The sequence below is a fragment of the Meles meles genome, chromosome 10 (assembly GCF_922984935.1).
Source record: "Meles meles chromosome 10, mMelMel3.1 paternal haplotype, whole genome shotgun sequence".
Lineage (NCBI taxonomy): Eukaryota > Metazoa > Chordata > Mammalia > Carnivora > Mustelidae > Meles > Meles meles.
This window is the reverse complement of record NC_060075.1, coordinates 52,966,276-52,993,140: the sequence shown is the minus strand read 5'-3', so window position 1 is coordinate 52,993,140 and position 26,865 is coordinate 52,966,276. Positions and strand designations below refer to the sequence as shown.

The 26,865-nt window shown below is 39.8% G+C and overlaps 1 protein-coding gene and 1 non-coding gene across 3 annotated transcripts in view; one reads left to right on the top strand and one right to left on the bottom strand.

The window, feature by feature from the left end:
- Positions 1-26,865, bottom strand: part of IGF2BP3 (insulin like growth factor 2 mRNA binding protein 3) — a 141,029-nt gene that overhangs the window by 95,220 nt on the left and 18,944 nt on the right. For both annotated transcript variants that reach the window (XM_046021074.1, XM_046021073.1), the window contains exon 3: positions 1,255-1,303. In XM_046021074.1, coding sequence (XP_045877030.1) covers positions 1,255-1,303 — 49 coding nt within the window. The remainder of the gene's footprint in view (positions 1-1,254; positions 1,304-26,865) is intronic.
- LOC123952369 lies at positions 5,510-5,617 on the top strand. Its single transcript, XR_006820621.1, has one exon. It is a non-coding gene; the product is annotated as a U6 spliceosomal RNA (small nuclear RNA).

Here is a 26,865-nt window from a genome sequence, read left to right as displayed (position 1 = left end):
AACTGCCCCTTCCTGTAGCTGATAAGCTAGCACTCCTGTAATTCACTTACTGAAAACTGGCTGCTACCATTTGACTATTTTACTGAAAGCTACATTATACAAGATTTAATTCTCAAACCAAAAATCATGTTTAACATGGCCCATGTTAAAATAGGGGAATCAAAGAAATAAATCAATAAATAAAAATACAATAGGGGAACCAAATCAGTAACCTTGACTAGCACAGAACTTGATTTCAGCACCCATCCTCCAAGCTGAATTTCCTAAACTGAAACAGGAAAATGCCTTACGTTTAATCTTAAAAGTCACTGTCTTTCATCTACAAAAATATACTTTTTATACATCCTATAACTTGGAAGATATTTAGCATAAACCAAAGAAACAACTCCTCCAGCAAAGATTAAACTCTTACATTGTTCTGAAAATAAACGCTCTGTAGAATATTATGAGCACAAATGATTTGTTACCAACTGGGACCTTGGGAGAATCACACCTCAGACCAACCTACCTTAATTTACCACCAAAGAAACCTTCAACCATACTTTGCATTTTGGTGAAGGTTTTGTGCTTAGTGACTGTCTCATCAAATGTCATTTTGGAAGACTAATGTGAAACACACCAAGCTAGCTACTCTTGATTTTTATATTAGAAAATATATAAAAGCTGAGCAGTTTTCCCTGTACCACCTCTCCAAGGTAGGTTTTATGAATTTTCAGGTTCCATCATCAGGAAGATTCAACTTTTTTTTTTTTCTTAAATCTCTCAACCACGGAGTCTCAAATTCTCACCATGACATCATTATTATGCTTTGGAAGTTACTGACAATGGCTATTGAATTGTGCTAAACGGTTTGTTTATACACAGTCGCTACAGTGCCACCATCTGAGCAAAAGAAAGCAGAGTTCATATTGTAAAACAAAGCATAAGTAGCAGGTATGTGTCTTTCAAACTTCTGCTAAGGAGGAAACTTCATATTTAAATATAACTGGTGAACTAACCAAAAAAATCTCAAACAAGATTCTGTTAGGATGGAACCAAATGAGGAAAATTACCCAAAGTATATAAAAGAGCAGATTTTTTTAACAAAGATACCATATGCCCCTGCAAAAAAAAGACCATAGCAAGACAGACAATACGTAAGAATTTTGTGTTCCAGCACAACCCAGAGGTGGGGGAAGGAGAGAAATGCTTGGAAAAACTAACAACAGTAAGCTTAAATACAGAAATCTTAACTTTAAATATGTAAATTCTTACCTCCCACTGTAAGTGAGGTGGGATATTCCGTATCTGAAGTTTCCGAATCCTGCAGAAGAATTAAAATGTTTTATAAAAGAAAAAAAATATGAAAGCAAAAGACATTAATAGCCAACATAGATTTTTTTTGAAGCTATTTAACACATAAACTTTTTATTAACTACATACAAACCAATGTATAATAAGAAAATGCAGCCCAAGGAGGAAAAAGGAGACCAAGCTGATCCCAGGATCACATTAAGACTATTTGGAGATCCAGCATCATTGGATTATTACAGTTTATTTTAAAAGCTACTAAGGGACACCTGGGTGGCTCAGTGAGTTAAAGATCTGCCTTTGGCTCAGGTCATGATCCCAGGGTCCTGGGCGCAAGTCCCACATCAGTCTCCTTGCTCAGCAGGGAGCCTGCTTCTCACTCTGCCTCTCCCCCTGCTTGTGCGCTCCCTCTCTCACTCGCTCAAATAAATAAATTAAATCTTTTAAAAAAATAACTAGAAGCCACTAAAATTGGTTTTTAAGTTGGTTTTTTTTTTTTTAAAGTAATCTCTACAACCAATGTGAGGCTCAAACTTAAAACCCCAAGATCAAGAGCTGCATGCTATACTGAGCCAGCCAGGTGTCCCTAAAATTGGCTTTTTAAAATTCTAATATTTGAGAAACATTTCACCTGGTGACTATATTCTAAATTCAAACCCTCATGCCTCAAATTAAGCATACCAGAACACAAACAAATCCATACAATAGTTGTTCCTAATCTGAGATCACAGCCAAGGGGTCCATAGATAGATACAGGGAACCTAGATGGGGAGAGAAAGATCACCTATTTATTTTCCACTATCCCCTAACTGAAAAAAAAAAAAAATGTTTTTTTCCAAGATTTATTTGACAGAGAGAGACAGCCAGAGAGGGAACACAAGCAGGGGGAAAGAGAGAGAGAGAGAGAGAGAAGCAGGCTTCCCGCTGAGTGGGGAGCCCCATGTGGGGCTCGATCCCAGGACCCTGGGACCATGACCTGAGCCGAAGGCAGAAGCCCAACGACTGAGCCACCCAGGCACCCCCTAACTGAAATTTAGTACCTCCTTTAATTGTGAATGTTGGCATTAAACCACAGTAGAATCACACTACTTGTAATTTTGACATTAATATACATCAGATATTTTCATAGCACATTAACTTGCTGCAGATTTTTATCATCTACACCCATCCTTGTGAAGTTCAGATGTGTTGCCAGAACTTATTATGTAAAGCAGTACATATTTACTACAAGTTTTAACATTTTGTTAACTGTATTTCAAAATAAGTGATTTCCTTCATAATCCTATGTACTGTACGTTATGCATTGAAAAACATCCTATGAGGTCCGTAAGTTTCAGGCTACCAAGTACAGAAAACATTAAAAATCCCTGACTAACCTTACTAACACTGCATCTTAACTAATTCCAATTAAGATAAAAATTTAAAACAAATAGTTTGAATTTTCTAATTAGTAGTTATATGAAAGATCTTTAATGAATGTATTTTGCTCGGTATTACTTATTGAGTACACCTAAACTGATAGTTTCTACAGTCATTATATAATGCTCAAAAATGTTATCTAAAGCTTCTGCTTTCATTAAGTTCATGGAATTTTGGTTAAGCCTAAAACTTTTCCAATTGAAACTGGCATTTGGAAATGTGCATCCTCTCTTTACTGGTCAAAAACGCTGTCAATTTGTCTCCTTACCTACTACTCAAACTTGCTATTTGAGTTATTTAGCATTTTTTATATTGACTTGTAAATATAAAACATTTCATCACTACGATGGTTTAATTGGTTTTATTGACACCTAATATAATTCTAAACATCTCAGCATCTTACTTGAATGAATCTTTGTGTTATACATTCAACTCTTTGGTATTATATCTATGTGTATAAATTGGATATTGCCTAACTCATTGTATGTGTAATTATTAACATTAAGTTTTCAGAGGTGCCTGGGTGGCTCAGATGGTTGAGCATCTGCCTTTGGCTCAGGTCATGATCTCAGGGTCCTAGGACTGGGCCCCACATTGGGCTCCTGGCTCAGTGAGGAGTCTGTTTCTCCTTCTCCCTCTCCCCTTGCTTCTGAGCTCTCTCTCTGTCTCAAATAAATAAAATCCTGAAAAACAAATAAAAGGTAGCAGTTTCATTATGAAAAAAATTAAGTTTTCATATCTCAATACCCCCCAAAATCCCCAACCTTAGTTCACATGCCTATATATATATTATATCCATATATACATACATATAGGCACATATATAGGTTAAATATTACATACAATAATATTTAATATAATGCATATGTACTCTCTCTTCTACCCCTTCCTTCAACACTGCCAGAAGGAGAAAAGAAAGAAGAGATATTCATTATGTACAATTATAATATAGGTGCCACACACAAACGCACTCCAGGAATTTTTAGTCAACTATCTATTTAAGGAAAAAAAAATGAGGGGTGTCTGGGTGGCTCAGTGGGTTAAGCCTCTGCCTTTGGCTCAGGTCATGATCTCAGCGGGGAGCCTGCTTCCCTCTCTCTCTGCCTGCATCTCTGCCTACTTGTGATCTCTCTCTGTCAAATAAATGTATAAAATCTTTAAAAAAAAAATGATTAGCAATTGGGCTTAACATATCAAATGAAATAATTAAATTATTTAACTTCTAAAATTAGAAGTTTCCCTTTCCTGGTCAAGTAATCACTTATTTTGAAATACCACAACAAAACACAACTTAGACCACATCCATAACCTAGTCCTTTCTTCCTTGCATTCCCCTCAAAGCATGAGAACAAATACATGTCAGATACCACCTATCCCTTAGGGAACTATAAAGAACATGTAGATTAACCAAACTCAGGTACATCCTGTTTGTAATCATAAACTAAGGAGGAAGGAAAAAGCAGTTTTATATTATTTTTATGGGACAGTAAAACAAAGCACAATCATCAGGGACAATACAACAAAGAGATGGCAAGAATATCAATTTAAGAAAAAAATTTTCAACCACCATCTCAGTCTCAGAATTTATAATGAAATAAATACTAAGTCTGAAATCTGAAAATAACTCATGCGCTAACAAATGCTAAAGCTGCAGGAAACATACTATCTCTATGTTTTTGGATACGTTTTCTATTTCCCATAAAAGCCTTTAAAAATATACTCTACTGGGGCACCTGGGTGGCTCAGTCAGGCATCAGACCCTAGACATCAGCTCAGGTCTTGATATTGGGGTCATGAATTTGGGCCAGGAGTTGAGCTCTGCACCCAAATTTAAACACACACACATCCACCCACATACTCATTCTCTCTCTCTCCCCCCCACCCAAGAGGTCTAGTACACAAGTTACACAATTGCTATATATTGCTTTAACTAGCAGAAAAGTTGCTCAACATTAGGTAATATTTACCCTGCGTAACCAGGGAAGTAAGATTTAATACATACATGTAAGTACACATACCCAAGTACTAAGTCTTTTTTTTCTTTTTAAGATTTTATTTGAGAGACCGAGAGAGAGCAGAGCGAGAGCGCAGAGCGCAGAGCGAGAGCGCAGAGCACAAGTCCAGAAGGCAAAGCCAAAGAGCAGAGCAAGAAAGAGCAGAAGTGTGGTGGTGGGGGGAGGGCCGCCCCCCCACACACAAAGGGAGAGGAAGAAGCAGGCTCCCCAATGAGCGGGAAGCCCATGCGGGGCTCAATCCCAGGACCCTGAGATCAAGGACAAGATCCCAGGACCTGAGCCGAAGGCAGACCATTAACTGACTGAAGCACTCAGTCTTTTGACTCCATCTTTTGTACATTGGAAGTAATCCATTACCCATGTTCTCCCAACACATTCTTCAAAATGTACATCCAACGCCCATTTACTTATTGGAAGTTACTCCAAAATAATTATTTCCCTTAAATGGCTGTCCAATTTCCATTATCTGATTCTCTCAAGTTTCATTTTAGACAAACATTGGGATTATTTTCATAAAGTGTTTTCACATCTAGAGTTGTTCTTTCCCACTTACAGTAAAGTTATCTTAACCTCTGCAGTTTCTCCCCTGCTCCTAACCCCATGCTCCCTCCTCAACAGTCAAAAAGCCAAAAGGATCAACATTAAAAGAGACCAAGCAAAGGCATGAATTCTGACCACCCAGCACATAAACACAAACTTCTGACCTGGGAAGTCCTTGAGAACATCCATCCTTCTGCTGCACTCACTGAGTTAGCTATGCACAACTAAAGCACTGTATTACCTGCGTGCTCCCTTCCGCAGCACATCCACTGAAATTGAAGCAATACAGAAAAGATCAGCCTGGCTCCTGAGCAAGGATGACACACAAAATTTGTGAAGCATTCCATATTTTTTAGAATTTGAGAGAGAGAGCGCGTGTGTGCTCACGTGTGCCTAGGAGTGGGAAGAGGGGCAGAAGGAGAGGGAGAGAGCACGCACAAACACCTCCAGCAGACTCCCCACTGAGAGTGAGGCTGATGTGGGGCTCAACCCCACCACCCCAAATTCACGACCTGAGCAGCAGAAATCAAGAGCTGGATGCTCAATCGACTGAGCCACCCAGGTGCCCTGCATTCCATATTTTTATAAGTTTACTGTATATAAATTTTCCTTGTTTTTTTTTTTTTCCCTGCTCAATATTATGTTTTTAGATTTTCCCTAATAATACAAGTAAATCCAGGGGTGCCTGGCTGGCTCAGGTGATAGAGTGTGCGACTCTGCATCCCAAGGTCATGAGTTTGAGCCCCACATTGTGTAGAAATTACTTTAATCATTTTTTTAAAAAGATTTTATTTATTTATTTGACAGAGAGATCACAAGGGGGGGGAGGGCGCTGCGGGCGGGCGCAGGCCCCCTGCCCAGCAGAAAGCAGGGTGGCAGGACCTGAGATCATGACCTGAGCTGAAGGCAGAGGCTTAACACACTGAGCCACTCAGGGGTCCCTAGAGATTACTTTAAACAAATAAATAAAACAAGTTTAAATTCTATTAAAAAAAATACAAGTAAATCAAGTTCATCCATATTTAAAAAAAGAAAAAAAGACCACTACCTGCTTTACTGATCTCCCATCCCATCTTTTAAAATTAGATTATATTTAGCTTTGATTCTAAATAGTTAAGAATCAAGAAAATCGATATGAACATATTTCTACTGTATGATTATGACACCACTCAAATTCAGTTTAACTCTCAGCAAAGTGAGTTGGTGTTCTACTCCACCTAAAGTACACCTAAGTAACATCAGGATTACACACCTGTAGCACAGAAACTAATTAATTAGGCCGCCTCGCTCTCTGTTGTGCTCAGAACCTGGAACAGTGCTTGGCAACTGAGAGTTACATTAAAATTTGTTACAATCTGTACTTGAGGGAGAAAAACACAAGACTCACAGACCTGCCAATCAGAAACTACTAGCATTTCCAATGATTTTCCTACAGCTCATAAGACTGAGAACAGCACTAGCACGTGTTCTTTCTAAACAGAAAAAAAGACTACAAAACCATCACTGCTCCTCAGAGTGATTTACAGAAATTCCTTGGTATCAGATATCTGTTCTATCAAGATACTAAGGAGGGGCACCTGGCTGGCTCAGTCCTTAGAGCTTGCTTCTTGTGATCTTGGCTTTGGGAGTTCAGGCCCCACCCTGGATGTAAAGCTTACAATTAAAAACAAAACAAGGAGCACCTGGGTGGCTCCGCTGTTAAGCATCTGCCTTCAGCTCAGGATCCCAAAGTCCTAGGATTGAGCCACAGATCAGGCTCCCTGCTCAGTGAGAGGCCTGCTTCTCCCTCTCCCATTCCCCCTGCTTGTGTTCCCTCTCTAGCTGTGTCTCTCTCTGTCCAATAAATTAAAAAAAAATTTTTTTAAATAAAATAAAAAAATAACAAAAAAAAAAAAACACCCCCAAAAGATAGACATGTGTGAACTTGATCTCTCTTAGGTCTTCACTCTTTTTCCATTTATTTGGTGGAAAGGTCACAAATCCTGCATCATTACTCATTGTGGATTTTATCCATAGTATTCTTTTTGTGTCATTTTCAATGAACTATTTACTATATTGAATTTGATATACATTTTATCTTTTGTAATATAAAAATATTACACACCTATGCATCCACCTACCCAAATAATTACAGCAAGACAATAAAAGCTACCCATGCTTCTCTCCTACCCTAAATGCCTGCCTCCTGGAATGTACCCACCATCCCAAATTTGCCACCTCTGCCTTTTATTTATCAATATTCATAGCCCTTTCAAAATGAATTTTAAAGGGACCCTGGGTGGCTCAGTTGGTTGAGTTAAGCGGCTGCTTTCAGGTCAGGATCTCAGGGTCCTGGGATCAGGCCCCATGCTGGGCCCCCTGCTCAGTAGAGAAATCCATCAGTAACCCAAGACAGTCATATACTGCATTTGGTTGATTATGATTCTAGTCTCATAATCCACATGGTTTCCTTTTTTTTTTTTTCCTTGCAACTTATGGCGGGGGGGGGGGGGCAAACCTATCATTTGTCCTATAGTTTCTCACTGCCTAGATTTTGCTAATTACAGCCCTATAGTGGTGTTTAATATTCTCCTCCATCCCCTCTGTAATTAGATCTGAAGATACCACTTGCTTTTTTATTGCTGCTTGTTTGGGGAGAGACAATAATATACCACAAGAAGTGTCTTATACGGGGGGCACCTGGCTGGCTCAGTCGGAGGAACATCCAACTCTTGAACTTGGGGTCCTGAGTTCAAGCCCCATGTTGGGCATAAAGATTAAATAAATGAAACTTTAAAAAAAAACATGGAAAGAAAGAGAAAGTGACTTGTACTTCTAGGAAGAGGTATCTGTCTCTAGCTGTCCTTCTGTGATGTTGTAATCACCAACGATCACTGCCAAAATCCATTATTTCATTCGTGATTGAAAGTGGTTTTCTCATTTATGTCTTCTGTGACTTTTTTATTCAGCTTGAGTTCTTCCATGAAGAACAACTCTCCCCTGTCGAATACCTGGATACTCTGAACAGAATCAGTACAGTGAAGACAGGATAAATCCTTGATTCTTGCCCTTCTGCAGACAGTTTTGCGCTCTTAATCACATCCCTTCACTCACCTCTGATTGCATCCACAGCTGTAGTAGACAGACCCATGTACTATGAGGCTGCCCTGCCTCCCTCCACCCCAAGGCACACATCTTACACGTCTCTGTTTTACCTCAGAGCTTCCTCCAAAGCCTCAGAAGAGTACAGGAGGAGCCTGGAAGCAACGGAGAGATGAAACCCTCAAGACAATCCAGTTTGCAAGGGAAGGGAACTAGGCAGCAGATAAATGCCCATCTTCAGCCAGGAGGGATTCTATACCTTTCTCCAAGGTCCACCTTCCTTATGGCAATCTCAGTAAAGCACCTTTTGTTGGCTTTTCTTAACTCCCCATAACACTCTCCCCATTCCCTCACTCTGCTTCCTGGAATCCTGTCCAAAATAAATCAGTTTCATGCAAATCTTCATCTCCATCTCTTCTCCCAGGAGTTCAAAGACACGGCTATTTCAAACTCTTCAGAATAAGGAGTTGGTGCTCTGGCATTCTCCTAAGATAACCAAATGTTTATTTCTTTTCTGTATCATCATAAATTCACAGAGTCCTGGGTATTTGGGGTGTATCCATCCATTGCATAAATTCCTCCTGATGCTCAAATTGCCCCATCTTTGGCTAGTCAGTGCAAGCTTCTTCATACTCACTCCAGCACCTTATGACAAGACTCCAGTCATCTCTGACAGCGCCTCTGCTTTCTGTTATGACATGATATATTATATCAACTGGTACATCTCCTAGTCCCTCTACAATCTGCTTTTTCTACATAAACTGCTAGTCCCTATTATTAGTCAGAAATAACACACTGAGACACAATCTAGTCACTAGAGTGCTCATTAAGTTGCTCATTGCTCCTAGCCCACGGCTGGAAAACAGACATTTTGTTTCAAAGAGAAATAAACCATGTATTCTTGCAGATTATTTCCAATTCGAATTTCAGATTACTAGGTTGTTGCCAAGTGTCTTTCTTATTTGCATCTTTTCTTCACTGTAAAGTTTGATAGCAGCTAAGAATATGAACAAGGAACTGCTGTTACGGATGGAACACTTGTGTCCCCCCGGCCTCCCCAAATTCCTACGTTACAGCCCTAACCTCCAACACGATAGTATTACAAAGCTGGGCCTTTGGGAAAGTACTCAGGCTTAGTTATATGATGTCATGAGGATGGAGTCCCCAGAGGATTACTATCTTTTTTTTTTCTTGAAGATTTTTTTTAGCGCAATCTCTACCCTGAACATGGGGCTCCAACTCACAGCCCCAAGATCAAGAGGTGCATGCTCTTTTGACTAAGCCAGCCAGGCACCCCAGGATCACTACCTTTGTGAGAAGACAGACCAGAGCTCTTTCACTGATACATGCTGAGGAGAAGCCATGTGAGCCACAGCCCGAAAGCAAGAAGGCATCTCTCCACAGACCACGAAGAAAGGGCTCTTACCAAGAACCGAAGCATCTGACTGCACTTTCATCTTGGACTTCCCAGCCTCCAGAAAGGTGCTTAAGAAACGTCTGCTGTTTAAACCACCCTGTCTGTGGTACTTTGCGATAGCAGCCACACTACCTAAGACGTGTCTATCTCACTCAATCTTCACAGTCAGCACTTTATCGATTAGGAAACAAAGCCTAAGTTTAACCCGTCCAAATCCTAACCGCTCAAATGTAGCAGTGTCAGTACCAATCCACACATTTTCTGGCTCCGGAGACTACTCTCTTAACTACACTACATTCAATCACTGATTTCACTTATCCTCCAACCAACAATGTAACCACATCAAATGACTTCAGAAAGATTAAAAGGCTGTAATTTTTATTACACCCTCAAGGTCAAATATAGGCTAACCCTATGCAAAAGTTTCACTTTATCCCACTGCTTTAAACCTAACAATGATCATTTACATATCAAGATTCAATACTGACATTAAATGGACAAAGTTACATATTATACCAAGAAAGGAAGACAGCAATTGCTAAAAACATAGCTAAATCAACTGCCTCAAGATAGCAGGACAACTGCATACACAGGCACCCAGGCACTTAGGAAGCCAGACATTTCACAGATAAGTCCTAATGCAAGAAATAAAAATGTATTAGACTTGCAACATTCTGTCCAAATTACCTACAAATCCTCAATGTACATTTTGTTCATCTTACTTCCCCCAAAAGGCTCTGTTGCACTCCCTGCTTTCTACCAACATTTATACAAATTAAGGAAATCATTGATTTCTCACTTCATAGTTAAGACTGAGGCTCTCATCACAATCTAACAGGCTAACACCAGCAGAAGGCAGGAAGAGAAAACCAAGTGTAACTTGTAACAGGTTTCTCTCTGCCTTGTTTCTTTAGGCAAGGAAGTGGGATACACAGTCCACATTTGGACCAGTCATTTTCCAAAAAGAAGCCAAGCCTGTAGGTTTAGAGCAGTACAGTGTGACCTCTTTGACCCACCACTTGGAGGCACTCTGTACCAGCTGCAGACTATCATTCCAGCTGGGCCAACCAATTCAACCTATACCCTAAAAGTAATTTGCTCAACCTGGCCAAATTCAATATTGCTAATTACTTAATAATAGTATTCAATGTGTTTTATATATATATATATATATATACACACATATATATGTATATATATATATCATTTGATTTTATACAATTATGAATTAAGTTGTTTTTTTTTTAAGTAGACCTTTTAAAGGTCTACCTCAATTTTTAGAGTTTAATACACATTGCTGGTTAAAAGTAGCAACTGGCATTAACCTTGCCTCATCACTGACTTGACAGTCTCTTATCAAAGACTCTGACTCAAGGATTCTTTTTTTTTTTATTGTTTTTATTAACATATAATGTATTATATGCCCCAGAGGTACAGGTCTGTGAAGGATTCTCTTTTTTTCCCTCATATAAAGCTGCAGCATACTCAAAGACCTAGCCTTAAATTTGTAAAAAGAGAAAACTACAAAGCACCCAGAGACCCAAGTAAAAGGGACCATTACACACTCTGGCTGGAAGAATCATGGGTGGCTTTCGATTTTTTTGGTTTTATTTTACAAATAAAATAAAACTTCCTTATTGTTGAGAGGGAAACCAGCCTTATTTCCAATGTAGTATAGAACCTAAGATAAAGCAGGAGAAACCAGTTCTAAATTCCAACAGTTCTAACTAACTCTGTAACATCGTGCTCTCTCCCCCAAAGATTTTACAGTCTAGCAGAAGAAACAGACATTTTAGGGCAGTCTTAAAGAAGTATCAGTAAAAAACAGAAAGGAGAGAGCAACATTGAAATTTACCAGTAAATCAGGTAAAACTAAGTTAAGAATCTGTTAAAGGGGTGCCTGGGTGACTCAGTTAAAAAAGCCTGACTTTGGGGCACCTGGGTGGCTCAGTGGGTTAAAGCCTCTGCCTCCGGCTCAGGTCATGATCCCAGGGTTCTGGGATCGAGCCCCGCATCGGGCTCCCTGCTCGGCGGGGAGCCTGCTTCCCCCCCCCCCCTCTCTGCCTGCCTCTCTGCCTACTTGTGATTTCCGTCTGTCAAATAAATAAATAAAATCTTAAAAAAAAAAAAAAAGCCTGACTTTGACCCAGGCCATGGTCTCAGAGTCCTGGGATCAAGTCCTGCACTGGGCTCTCTGCTTAGCAGGGAGTCTGCATCTCCCTATTTTGCTTCCCCCTACTTGTGCTCTCTCATTTGCTCTGTCAGAGAAATTAATGAAATCTTAACGGGGCACCTGGGTGGCTGAGTCGTTAAACATCTGCCTTCAGTTCAGGTCATGATCCCAGGATCCTGGGATGGAGCCCAGCATCGGGCCCTCTGCTCAGCGGGAAGCCTGCTTCTCCCTCTCCCACTCCCCCTGCTTGTGTTCCCTCTCTTGCTGTGTCTCTCTCTGTCAAATAAATAAATAAATATCTTTTTCAAAAATTAATGAAATCTTTAAAAACAACTGTTAAAAACTGAATCCCATTTCTCGGATTGACAAGGGGTCACAAGTACTATTTTTTTTTAAAGATTTTATTTATTTATTTGACAGACAGAGATCACAAGTAGGCAGAGAGGCAGGCAGAGAGAGAGGAAGAAGCAGGATCCCCACGGAGCAGAGAGCCTGATGTGGGGCTCGATCCCAGGAACCCGGGATCATGACCTGAGTCGAAGGCAGAGGCTTAACCCACTGAGCCACCCAGGCGCCCCCACAAGTACTATTAAAAAAACAAAAAATGGGTGCCTGGGTGGCTCAGTGAGTTAAGCCTCTGCTTTAGGCTCAGGTCATGGTCTCAGGGTCCTGAGCTCGAGCCCCACATCGGGCTTTCCGCTCAGCAGGGAGCCTGCTTCCCCCTCTCTCTCTGCCTGCCTCTCTGCCTACTTGTGATCTCTGTCAAATAAATAAATAAAATCTTTTTAAAAATAAATAAAATAAAATGAGAACTTCAGGGTCCCAATGCAGACCTCCTAAATCAGAATCTCTCTGAGGGGGCTGGAGAAACGTGGTTTCACACACACTTAAGTCTGGGGAGCACTAAAGTCTATTTTACAGGGCAAGTCCGTGAGGGCTAAATTATTTCTATCTTATTCACTATTGCATATACAACTGCTTAGCAAATTGCCTGGCTCATAATGAGCAATTTAAGCTATATTGTTTAAATAAGGAATAAAGGAATAAAAGTCACAAGTGAAAATCTTAAGTGTTTCCTTTGTCATCTCCTAACTCCCAGATCCCCATGGGAACCACACCGTGTTTTAGTCCTCTTAAATAAAGCAAGTGTACTTATGTTTTAAAGTTGCACACCTTATCGTCATCTATGTAGAACAGTCTCACAGTCGTTAACTATATGGATGAAAACTTGACCAAAGCCAAGGGTATAGGCTGGTAGAGTCCAAGAAAGGCTAAATGTTCCTGTGTGCTATTACTAATGTTTGCTAGACACGCTCCTATCTCTCTTGTAGGAAACAATATCCCATCAATGAAGGAATATAGTCAAAATCCTTACACTTCCTTAGGATAAGTGCAAGGCAATACAACAGAACAGCGTTTGTTGCTGTTGTTGTTTTTTAAGATTTTATTTATTTACTTGACAGAGAGAGACACACAGAGACAAGCAGGGGAAGCGGGAGAGGGAGAAGCAGCCTTCCCGCCAAACAGGGAGCCAGATGAAGAACTCGATCCCAGGACCCTGAGATCAAGACCTGTGCTGAAGGCAGATGCTTAACGATGGAGCCCCCAGAACAGTGTTCTAAATAGTTGACTTAATAGGGCACAAATTCCTGAATAAAGATTTCTGTAGTCTTCAATCTGAATCTGAAACTTGACTTTAAACAAAAAAGCCACCACCAGTATTTCAACCAACCACAGAAACACATGCAGTTGAACATTAGGGAGTTAGTATTTAAATAAAAAGCTCACTGCCTGGAAAACTCAACATTTTCCTGGAAAACTCAGCATTAACACAATATACTAAAGTACACATGTCTTCCTTGAAAATTAAGGAGATCACAAGGAAATACTCAGATATACAATGTCTAATATGTTTGAGTCACACTGAAAATTAATCATTCCCCCCACCAAAAAGCAAATTACTCATTCCCATATTTTTCCAGTTAATTTTATAAATACCGATACATTTTTTCCAGCAAGACTCATTTTTAAAAAGTGATTTTAAAAGCTGTCTGAATTAAAACAATTCCGTCCAATGGAATAACCACTAGCTGCATGAGGCTGGAAATGTGGCCAGTCCAGTCTGAATTGATTTGCTCTGTGAATATAAAATTTAACAGATTTTGAAGACTTTATACCAAAAAAGTATAAAAAATCTCTCAAAAGGGGTGCCTGGGTGGCCCAGTTAATTAAGTGTCCATTTGATTTCAGCTCATGATCCTGGAGTCATGGGATCAAGCCCTCTATCAGGGTCTGTGCTCAGTGCGGAGTCTGCTTGTCACTCTCCCTCTGCTCCTCCCCCTTCCTCTATTTGCGCTAAAATAAACACAATCTTAAAAAAAAAAAGATTTCTCAACAACTTTTAATACTGATCACAAATTAAAAGATTAAAATTTTAGATATATTGAATTGTATAAAGTATTACTATTACTTTTATCTGTTACTTTTTACTTCTTACTGTGGCTACTAGAAAAGTTAACATTGGGTACATATACAGGTCACATCTTCCAGCTGGACAGAGATGTTTAAAACCCGACATTCAAAGACAAAACTAAATGATCAAATTTTATTTGTTTTCAATGGAATTTTTGGATCAAGAAAAAAAAAGTTTCATAAGAAGTAATTATTTTTCCCTTAAAATTCACCATCACTAAGTAAACTGTAATTGTATCTCCAAGAAAAAGTATTTTAAGGTAACTAAACTACTTTTTTAAGTAAACTCTACCCTCAATGTGGGGTACGAAATCAAGACCCCAGATGAAGAAGCCACATGCTCCACTGACTAAGCCAAGGTGACTAAATTTTTAGAAGTGCTCTGTTTTGAATATAGGGGTATCTCTACATTAATGTGGTGTGGTTTTTTTTAAGATTTTATTTATTTATTTGACAGAGAGAGATCACAAGTAGGCAGAGAGGCAGGCGGGGGGGGGGGGGGGGGGCGGGGGGGCGGGGCAGGGAAGCAGGTTCCCTGCTGAGCAGAGAGCCAGATGTGGGGCTTGATCCCAGGACCCTGGGGTCGTGACCTGAGCCGAAGGCAGAGGCTTAACCCACTGAGCCACCCAGGTGCCCCTACCTTAATGCTTTTTATTTTAAGTTACTACTCTACTAGCTGGATGTGGTTCTTACCTAAAGGCAATCCAAAATTCATGGAGTTTGGTTTTGTTGTTTGGGGGGGGGGGAGGGGTTAGTTTTATTTAAGTGGAAAAGTCGATGTTTACCATTAAGTTCTATCACCTACTCATGAACTTTAGAAACTACAATTATCCCACTGAAAGTCTGAAGAAAGAAAAGTATAGATGCCTTATTTCTAAGAAGTAGAGTTATACAACCCACATGGCTTATATTTCCAATTTTAACGTTTTATATAAGCAAGCAAATAAAATAAGGGAACTGTTAATTGCTCACAAGCAATCAGTACGAAAATTCTCAGTTTCACATAAGTCAAGAATTCTTGGGGTGCCTGGGTTGACTCAGTCAGTTAAATATTTGACTCTTGACTTCAGGTCATGATCAGCCAGGAATCTGCTTCCTATTCCTCTTGCCCCAGTCACACACTCTGTCTCTCTCCCTCTCAAATACATTTTTAAAAGTAGTAATTATGTCTTTAAGAATTCTTATGTATCAAGAAAACAAAGAAGGTAGATAAGTTGGATCCAAACATCTTGGTCTGACATACCTTGTACCTAGGCAACCCAACTCTCGCTTTTCCCTAAGATAGAACCATAAACCATATACTACTTTGTAGATAATCCTTCTCCCAGCAAGGAACATAAATAGTAAGTAATATAAATGCAATGCAACTTAACCAGGCTGACAGCAGCCAATTTTTCCCTGCTTAATAAGCTACTTTACTTTCTGGTGGGGGCACCTGGGTGGCTTAGTGAGTTAAGCGTCTGCCTTCAGCTTAGGGTCATGATCCCAGGGTCCTGAGATCCAGCCCCGCATTGAGCTCCTTGCTAGGTGGGGGCTCTGCTTCTCCCTCTCCTTTGCCTGCCACCCTCTTCCCTGCTTCTACATTCATTCTCTTTCTGTATCAAATAAATAAATAAAATCTTAAAAAAAAAAAACAACTTTCTGGTGAGGTTAAAAAAAATCGTATGTTTACATTATTTAAGGAAGAATAGGTTGGAAAAACCTATGTTTCACTTCAGCGCAACATGCTTCCTCATCTATAGACTTGAACTCACATAAAAAAAAATACTTCAATCTGTTATTCTTTTATACAAATACAGCTTGGCTAAGACATTAAAACATTCTCATTTCTTGCCTAGAACATGTTTGGCAATCAGAAAAATAATAAAGCATCACTGAATATGATCAGTTATCTAGATCTATGGTGTCCTCTCAGGACAGAGGACCACATCAGCAGAATCCAGACCCTGGGAAACTCTCCAGGACAAATATCTAAGTTTCTAAGAAGTATCAGGAAAAAAATGGGAACCAAGACATAAAAGAAAAAGAGAGAGACAAAGAAAGGGGCGCTGGGTGGCTCAACCAGTTAGGTGTCTGCCTTCAGCTCAGGTCATGATCTTGGGGTCTTGGGATTGAGCTCCAAATCCAGCTCCCTGCTCAACAGCAGTCTGCATCTCCCTCTGCAGCTCTGCACTGCCTGTGCTCACTCATACTCTCTCAAAAATAAATAAAATCTTTTTCAAAAATAAATTAATAAAGCCTGAGCTGTAGCAACCAATCACAAATGTATGGAACTTACACAAATCCTAACTCTAAATAAACTGCCAAAAAAAAAAAAAATTAGACAACTGGGAGAAATTGGACTATGGGTTATCAGTGATTTAGTGCCCATGTTTTTTATAAATAATAATGATAGTCTATTTTAAGTCCTTTTTTTTTTTTAAAGATTAATTTATTTGAGGGGTGCCTGGGTGGCTCAGTGGGTTAAAGCCTCTCTCTGCCTTTGGCTCAGGTCATGATTCCAGGGTCCTGGGATCGAGCCCCGCATCGGGCTCTCTGCTCCGCAGGGAACCTGCTTCCTCCTCTCTCTCTGCCTGCCTCTCTGCCTGGTTGTGATTTCTCTCTGTCAAATTAATAAAATATTAAAAAAAAAAAAAAGATTAATTTGAGAGAGAGGCAGCAGGCAGAAGGCGAAGCTGCAGGTAGAGAAAGAAGCTCCCTGATGAGCAAGGAGGCCAATGCGGGACTCAGTCGCAAGACTCTGGATCATGACCAGAGCCAAAAGCAGACGCTTAACCAACTAAGTCACCCAGGCATCCCTAAGTCCTTATCTTTTAGAGAAGCAATGTAAAGAACTTGCAATATAATACACTTATTATCTTGAGTTAGCTTTAGAAATTATCAGGGAAAGTATGACACTGGGGCATAGATATCCAGCCAGGCTGGTTACTAGGCTGGTCATCAGCTGGTGATTCTTGAATCTAGGTGATGGGTAACGAGGATTAATTTCATTATCATCTGTACTCTAGTACTTTTGAAATTTCCCCATTTTTTTGCTTTCTAGTATTTAGAAGTCACCATCTTCACAAATGACAAATTCTATTAAAATCAGGCCGTGGGGTTGTTAGTACTTATCACAGGAGAAAGGAAGTTTTAGAAGAAAAATATGATTTAAGTTTATCTAAACTGTCTGATAGTGAAGAAGCCTAAGTACTTTTCACTCACATAACCTTCAACCACATTCGCATTTCCTCTACTGCAAAAACACTAAAAGGTCCTAAGATTGCTTTATTTATTTTTTAAAGATTCTACCCATTTATTTGAGAGAGAGTGAGTGAGCAGGAGCAGGGAAAAGCAGATTCCCTGATGTGGATCTCGGATCCCAGAACTCCAGGATCATGACCTGAGTCGAAGGCAGATGCTTAACTGACTGAGCCACCCAAGGCGCCCCTTCAGATTGCTTTAAACAACAGTCTCTTGCCTGGGGTAGATAGTACAAGATTCCTTTTGGGTAATAACTACAATGTAACTTCAAATATGGAATATTCACAAAAAACTTTCTTGTAACAATGTATATTAATGAAATTATTTGTATCATTCATTTAAAAAGAATTCTTCGGAGGTGCCTAGGAGCCTGCTTCTCCCTCTGCCCCTTCCCCTGCTCATGTACACAGTGTACATGCTCTCTCAAAATCTTTTTTTAAAAATAAACAAAAAGAATTCTTTGTTACATGGTCCAACAATTCTATACAACTTGCATTTTGCCAATTCTGATACAAATAAAAGATGCTGCAGATGAAAAGTTGCATTTTCTACTGGTATTAAGATTAAAGTCAGCAACATCCAGGGAGAGTAATCATTTCCGGAGTGTTTCTGCCACAATTACAATTTAACAATCAGTTTTTAAATTTCAGTGATCCTGAGAATTAAAATAAGAAGATATCATTTATTCAGTGACTTCTAAAGGGCAAAAGATCATGCCAGGCACTTGAAATGTATTTTCCCTGTGGCCTTTCACCAACAACCAAGCCAAGTAGGCATTAATATTCCCACTACGTAGATTAAGGAGACAGTCTCAAGAGATTCTTTTAACCAAAGTCAAAAGCAGGTAAATGAAAAGCCAAATTCAAACTTCTCACTCGAATTTCCATGCTATTTCTATCTTAATTTTAGGTGTCTATTATTTGACTTTTATGTAAGAAAAAAACCATTTACTCAGATCTTCAAGAAAACAGTCCAATATAATCATAGTATTAATCCCAATCGCCTGGAGAAAATTCTAGAAATTATCTAGTTATGTTTTGTTTTTTTTAAGATTTTTATTTATTTATTTGACAGAGAGAGAGAGAGAGAGATCACAAGCAGGCAGAAAGGCAGGCAGAGTGGGGGGGAAGCAGGCTCCCTGCCGAGCAAAGAGCCTGACATGGGGCTCCATCCCAGGACCCCGAGATCATGACCTGAGCCGAAGGCAGAGGCTTAACCCACTGAGCCACCCAGGCACCCCTGAAATTATCTAGTTTATATCCATATTTCATAGAGGATGATCAAAGAGGTCACATCAAAACAGAGTAGATCATTTCAAAGTAACCAAAATATCCAGCTTTACCCAGCAGCTTTTGAGACATGAATAAGACAAATAACTCTACTGAAAATAAAATACCCAATGCATATGATATTTCATGAAGTTCTCTTCTACTGGGAAGTCCTTTCAAGGGCCCAATATGCTTAGATGTAACAGCTGTTTGGTAAAATAATCTTAGAAGTATTAGGCATTAGTCTTTTAATTAAGAAAGCTTTATAAAAGGGGCACTGGCGGGCTCAGTTGGAAGAGCATGCAACACAATGTGCAGAGATTACTTAAATAAATAAAACTTAAAAAAAAAAGCTTTATGATAATCTGTTTGTGTTTTTTCTTTAGAACTTCAGTAACCATATTTCACGTTTCCAAATTATATTCTTACTTCCAATTATAATCTGGGGGGGGGGGGGAAAGGTGACAAATTTCCAAGCAGCGATGGTAAAATCTAAATAAACTTAAAGAACCCAGATGCTAGAAAAGACAACAGCTCCACTTTCTGCCGTGTTTAGAAGGGGACATGTTAAAACTGCCTATCATGGGTGCCTGGCTGGCTCAGTCAAAACGATCCAAAATGTAGTATCATGCTTATAATCCATTTGATTGGGGCTCAGTTGGTGGAGCACACAACTCTTGATCCTGAGGTTCTGAGTTCGAGCCCCAAGTCTGGCAAAGAGATTACTTAAAATAGTAATAATTAAAAAAATAATCAGTGTAATTATACCCAAACACACACTATCTATGACTCACATCTCTAAAACCATGAAGGACAGTCTCTCAAAGGAAGAAACTCTCGGTCTTCTTTACCATGTTAATGTAATTGGCCAGAAAGTTTAGCATAAGCCAAAAAGAGGTGGGGCACTGAGCACCACAGGTATCCAACTATACAGGGCTCTCACCTTTGCACAGTACATATAGTACATAGCCTCAAGTGTACCCATAGCGCATCTACCTGCCCTCAGGCATTCTCTGTAATTGTGACACCAAGAGTTTAAAATGGCCCTTTCCATCCTGCCGTCCAGCCCTTTCCTAAATATTTGTTCTAATCCTTAGCTTTACTATTAGAAAAACTATCACAAACTAAATCTGTCATTAACAATCTGTACAGGGCATTAAAATTTTAGTGGGCTGGGCTTTAAACTTTAACACCTTGTAAAAATGTTGGAATAAAAGCTTATGCATTTTCGGGGCACCTGGGTGGTTCAGTAGTCAAGCATCTGCCTTTGGGTCAGGTCATGATCCCAGGGTCCTGGGATGGAGCTCTAAGCTGGGCATCCGCCTCCCTGCTCAGCAGGAAGCCTGCTTCTCCCTCTCCCACTCCCTCTGCTTGTGTTCCCTCTCTTTCGGTCTCTCTCTGTCAAATAAATGAATAAAATCTTAGGGGAAAAAAAAAGTTTATGCATTTTCAAAACACTTAAGAACGTGTTAAGTGGTAAAGCACTTTAATTAATTGCCTGAAGACTGACTAGTAGAAACAAATGCAAAATGTAAATGATCAGGACAGGCCATCCACCAGGGGGCAGCACACAAACACACCCTAATCACCATTTGTCCACTTATCAGGTCATTTTAATTCTCACCCAGGCTTCAGAAGGGCTGGGAAAGGACCTTCAAAAGGGAAAATAATGCTTTTCTGTCTCCCTACCACCTGGGCACACGGGTTATCACTGGCAGGGCTCAATAGTTAGGATGAAAGAAAAATCGAACTGCAAATAAGCCAAGAGGTCAAACTGCAAATACCAATAGCTTTAAAACAATTTCTTGAAACAGATTTATTATCAGTTGGCTACAGATTCACCGCATCTTGGGAATTTTAAAGTTTTGTTCAAATATTGAAGAACTATTATTTTTGAAATTTTTAATTCGCCATTTTTGTGTTTGCTTCATTACTGGAGTAACAAAAATTAATACATACTCAAACTTTGCTGAGACCAACCCCAGATTTCAAGAAGTTATAAGGTTTCAAAGTCAATCAAAAAGTTTCAGTCCTGCAGTATCTGGCTGGTTCATTCAGAAGAGCATGTGACTCTCAATCTTGGGGTTCTAAATTTGAACCCCATGTTGGGTATAGAGATTACTTAAGAACAAAATCTTTTAAAAAATTTAAGTATCTATTTTAGGTTTTAGGTATTTTGAGGTTATTTTATAAAAACATCCACCTAGCCCACTGACAAATTTAGATGGATAGCAGTATTTAAATCAAATTAAAACTAGTTACCAAAATTGTATGATTAACCAAGCCATTAGAAAGCATTTCAGTAAAATTTTAACATTTTAGTAAAATCTAACATTTTTAAGATTGCACTATTATAAAAAAAATTTTTTTTTAAGATTAATTTATTATTGGGTGGCAATAGAGGGAGTGAAAGAGAAAGACTCCCAAAGTAGACTCCCCATCGAGTCCAAGCCCAGTGTGGGGCTGGATTCCTCAACTCTGAGATCATGAGCGGCAATAAGGAGCCGGAGGCCTGAGCCACCTAAAAAAAATTTTTAAATGTAATCTCTACCCCTGTGGGGCTCCAACTCATGACCCTGAAGATCAAGAGTTGCACACTCTACTCACTGACCCAGCCAGGAGCCCTGCACTATTATAAAATTTAGAACTTACTCTGAAAAAGTTAAACATTCACACAAATAAATCAAACACAACCAAACCTCAAATGTCAGATCTATATATTTTGACAGTATAAACAGTGTTATTTTAAAAATAAACTTATTTAAGTTGAAGACACATAACTAATCAGATATATTACACAGCATCAAATTACTAGCTGTAATTTCATTACATTTAATAACATTTAATTATGTAGTTTATATAAAAGCTATTACTTGAAACAAGTCTATAAATTCATAATCAGCCAGACCGATGTAAACTAAATGTTTTAAATTTCCACCTGGAACGAAAACACACTAGATTTCATTTCTTAAAAATTAATTAATGTAAATTTCACTTTACATCATTTCTGTTGTTAACAGCTTAAAAGCTAAAAATAGAGGTGCCTAGCTGGCTCAGTGTTGACCCTTGATCTCTCAGGGCTGAGTTCAAGTTCCATGTTACGTGTAGAGATCACTTAAAATCTTAAAAAAAAAAAAAGAAAAGAAAAAAAAGTGGCGCCTGGGTGGCTCAGTTGGTTAAGCATCTGCCTTTGGCTTGGGTCATGATCTCCTGGTTCTGGGATGATCCCCACCTTAGGCTCCCTGCTCAGTGGGAAGTCTGCTTCTCCCTCTTCCCCTCCATCACGCCCCCCCTCCCCCCGCTCATGCTCAAGCTCTCTCAATTAAATTTAGTAAAAAAAATTCCTTCTTTAAAATCCTGAACTATTTCTTTCAAGTTTACAAATCAAATTGTCTTTTCTCAACTATTTTAGAAAGATTTTTCAACAAAAACTCTAATTTTAAAAACAGAACAGCAGGTTGGGAACCCAAAAAAGCTATTTAAGAACACCATTAGGAAAATAAACATTAAAAGTAAGATATTTTAGGGGCGCCTGGGTGGCTCAGTGGGTTAAGCCGCTGCCTTCGGCTCAGGTCATGATCTCAGGGTCCTGGGATCGAGTCCCGCATCGGGCTCTCTGCTCAGCAGCGAGCCTGCTTCCCTCTCTCTCTCTCTGCCTGCCTCTCTGTCTACTCGTGATCTCTCTCTGTCAAATAAATAAATAAAATCTTAAAAAAAAAAAAAAAAGTAAGATATTTTAAATACTGTTAGGGGTATCTGCATGGTTTAGCTGGCTAAGCCTCCAACTCTTTCTAAAATTTTCTAAAACAACACTTTTTAAAATTTCCTAAAACTTTAATTTTATTTATTTATTTGACAGAGAGACAGGGAGAGAGGGAACACAAGCAGGGGGAGTGGGAAAGGGAGAAGCAGCTTCCCGCTGAGGAGGGAACCCGACCAGGGCTCAAGCCCAGGACCCCGGGATCATGACCTGAGCTGAAGGCAGAGCTCAACCAAGTCACCCAGGTACCCAAGAAAAATATATATATTTTTAAAGAAATTTTTAAATTTTTATTATTATTTTTTAAGATTTTTATCTATTCATTTGAGAGAGAGAGAGCACGCATGGGAGCTCAAGCCTGGGGAAGGGAAGGGAGAAGCAGTCTCCCTGCTGAGCAGGGAGGCTGATGTGGGGCTCCATCCCAGGGCCCTGAGATCACGACCTGAGCTGCAGGCTGACGCTCAACTGCTAAGCCATTCTGGTGTTCCTATTTTTTTTTTTTTAAGATTTTATTTCTTTATTTGACAGAAAGAGAGAAAGAGCATGCAGGCTCAAGAGAGAGAGAAGCAGGCTCTCCGCTGAGCAGGAAGGGAGCTCCACACGGGGCTCAATCCCAAGAATGTGAGCTAACGGCAGCTGCTTAACTGACTGAGACACCCAGGCACCCCTATTTTCAAAGAAATTTTTTTTAAAAGGGGTGTCTGGATGGCTCAGTCAGTTGGGCACCCAGATCATAATCTGAGCTGAAGTCTTAATCTCAGGGTCATGAATTCAATCCCTGTGTTGGGCTCCATGCTGGGTATAGAGTGTACTTACTTAAAAAAAAAAAAAAAAAAAATTTTTTTTTTTTTTTAAAACAAATTGAGGGGTACCTGGGTGGCTCAGTTGGTTAAGCCTCTGCCTTCGGCTCAGGTCATGATCTCAGGGTCCTGGGATCGAGCCCCACATCAGCGTCTCTGCTCAGCGGGGAACCTGCTTCCCTCCTCAGCGGGAGCCTGCTTCCCTCCTCTCTCTCTGCCTGCCTCTCTGCCTACTTGTGGTCTTTCTCTCTCTCTCTCTCAAATAAATTAAAAAAAAAATCTTAAAACAACAACAACAAAAAAAAACAAGTTGAGGGGCACCCAGCTGGCTCAGTCATTACAGCATGCATCTCTTAATCTCAGGGTTCTGAGTTCAAGCCCCAAATTGGGTGCAGAGATTTGCTTTAAAACAGTATCTTAAAAACAAAGAAGCTGGGGGAAAAAGAACACTAAGAATTTAGAGCACTGAACTAATTCCATTTAATGTAATGTGTTATGTACATGCCCTTTAAATAGACTGATCTAAAATTTTCATAGGATTGGGTTTTTGTTGTTTTTTTTTTAAGATTTTATTTATTTGAGAAAGAGAGAGCCGGCATGAGCAGGGGAAAAGGGAGAGGGAGAAGCAGACTCCCTGCTGAGCCAGGAGCACCATGCAGGGCTCAATCCCAGGACCCTGGGATCATGACCTGAGACAAAGATAGATGCTTAGCTGACTGAGCAACCAAGGCACCCCAGGTTTGGGGGTTTAGTTCTTTTTTTTATTTTGGGTCAATACTGCACAACACATTTCTTGTTCCCATAATGGGAATGATGGGAATAAAGTACATGCTGAAATTTGCAGAAAATTATGTTAATCTGTTACAAGTACTAATAAGGAAATGAAACATTGCTAATATCCTATTAATAATAAAGACATTTGTGATCCTGGGATCCTGAGATCAAGCCCCAGGGTTCCCTGCTCACCAGGGAGCCTGCTTCTCCCTCTCCCTTTGCCCGTCCCCTGCTCATGCCGCCTGCCATGCAAATTCTTGCTCAAATAAATCTTTAAAAAATAATAATAATAAATAATAAAATTTAAAATAAACAAGTTTTAATGTATTATCAGCCCAGATATAGGAAAACATACTTTACTCCTCAATCAAGACTTCACTATTTTGGAGGCACCTGGCTGGCTCAGTCCTTGAATCATGTGACTCTTGGATCCTGGGTCGTCAGTTCAAGCCCCACACTGGACACAGTTTACTTAAAAGAAAAAAAAAAAAAAAAAAAAAGACTCCACTATTCTTAGTGGTATTGAACATACTATATTACCACAATTTCCTCTCCCCCCAACTTTCAAGACACTTTAATTTTTTTTTTTTATAACATTTTATTTGAGGGGTGTCTGAGTGGCTCAGTCAGTTAACTGTCAGGTAATGACTTCAGGGTCTTGGGATCAAGCCCTGCATCGGGCTCCCTGCTCAGCCAGAACCCTGCTTCTCCCTCTCCTACTCCCCCTTGTGTTCCCTCTCTCACTCTCTGTCAAATGAATAAATAAAACCAAAGAAACATCACAACTAAATGCAATATATAATCTTGGATTAAAAAAAAAAAGACAGTGGGACAATAGGCAAAATCTAAACATCTGTAGATAAAAATCTATTCTATCAGTGTTAACCTTTTAGTTTTGGTAATTTTACTATAGTCATGTAATAGAATGTTCTTGTTTTTAGGAAACGTACTGAAGTATTTCGAGGTGAATGGCAGTTCTGCAACTCACCCTCAAAATTTCCGGAAAAAACCCAGTAGTCCAAACTAAGGTGGGACAACTAGATAGAGGGAGTATGGATCATCTGTACAAATTTACAACTTTCCTATAAATTGAAGTAAAAAGCTTTTAAAGGTCCCCCTTTAGACACAACCCCTCCAACTACCATCCCATTTCTCTCATGTCTTTACAGCAGTCTACTTGAAAGCCTATCCAGGTTCACTGTCTCTACCTCTTCACCTTCTGTCTGCTCACAAACCTACACAATTCAGGGTTTCATTCCTACTGCTCCATCAAAACTCCACCTGTCAAAACACCAATATGATAATGTTGCCAACTCCATTCTCACCCTATTATTATTTGTCACAGCTGATGACTCTTTCTACTAAACACAATCAAGTATCTGACCTCCAGGTGCTTTTTCAAGATTCTCCTCCTACCTCTTGGACCTGTCCTTGGGCTCCATCACTGTGTCCCCCTCCTCCGTTTACTATCCATTCACTGTCCTATCTCTACATGTCTAATAGGGATCTCAAACTTAACCTGGCCAAACTGAACTCATTGTCTCCCCATCCCTCATCATAGCACTCCACAATCTTGTTCATCACAATTAGTGGAAACTTCATTTTTCCAGTTGCTACAGCTATATAAACTATCAAGGTATCCTTGGTTCCTTCATTACTCCCTACACCCATCTTTGTTCTTCCATCTTTGTTCAAAATAGAAGAGTCAAGGGATGGCTGGGTGGTTCAGTTAACCCTCTGACTCTTGGTTTCAGTTCAGATCACGATCTCATGGGTCATGGGATCAAGCCCCACACTGGGCTCCAGCCCCATACTGGGTTCCACACTCAATGTGAAGTCTGCTTAAAAGATTCTCTCCCTCTGCTCCTCCCCACTCATGCTATCGCTGTCCCTCTCTCTCTCAAATTAATAAATAAATCTTAAAAAAAAAAAAAAAAGATTCTAACCATTCATCACCACTACCACAAACACCTCAATAGCTCTGGTCCCACTATTACCATCTCTACCTACAATTATAATCTTCTCCTAACTAGTCTCCCTGATCCCTTCCCACCAGCTCACCATGGTCTATTCTGAGAGATTTCCCTTTCAAAGATAAATCTCATCACAACTGCCCCTTCTAAAAACCCTTCCAGGAGACCTGGATGGATCAGTTGATTGAGGGTCCAACTCTTGATTACAGCTCAGGTCATGATCTCAGGGTCCAACTCTTGATTACAGCTCAGGTCATGATCTCAGGGTCATGAGATTGAGCCCTGCATCATGCTCTGCTCTCAGCAGAGTCCGCTTGTCCCTCTCCTTCTGCTCCTCCCTGGCTTGTCCGTGTATACATGCTCTCTCTCAAATAAGTAAGTAAAATCTTTAAAAAAAAAAAAAAAAAAGAAAGAAAGAAAGATAAATCTATCCATGGGGGTGCCTGGGTGGCTCAGTAGGTTAAAGCCTCTGCCTTCAGCTCAGGTCATGATCTCAGGGTCCTGGGATCGAGCCCCAAGTCGGGCTCTCTACTCAGCGGGGAGCCTGCTTCCCTCTCTCTCTCTGCCTGCCTCTCTGCCTACTTGTGATCTCTGTCAAATAAATAAATAAAATCTTTTAAAACAAAATAAAACAAAACTA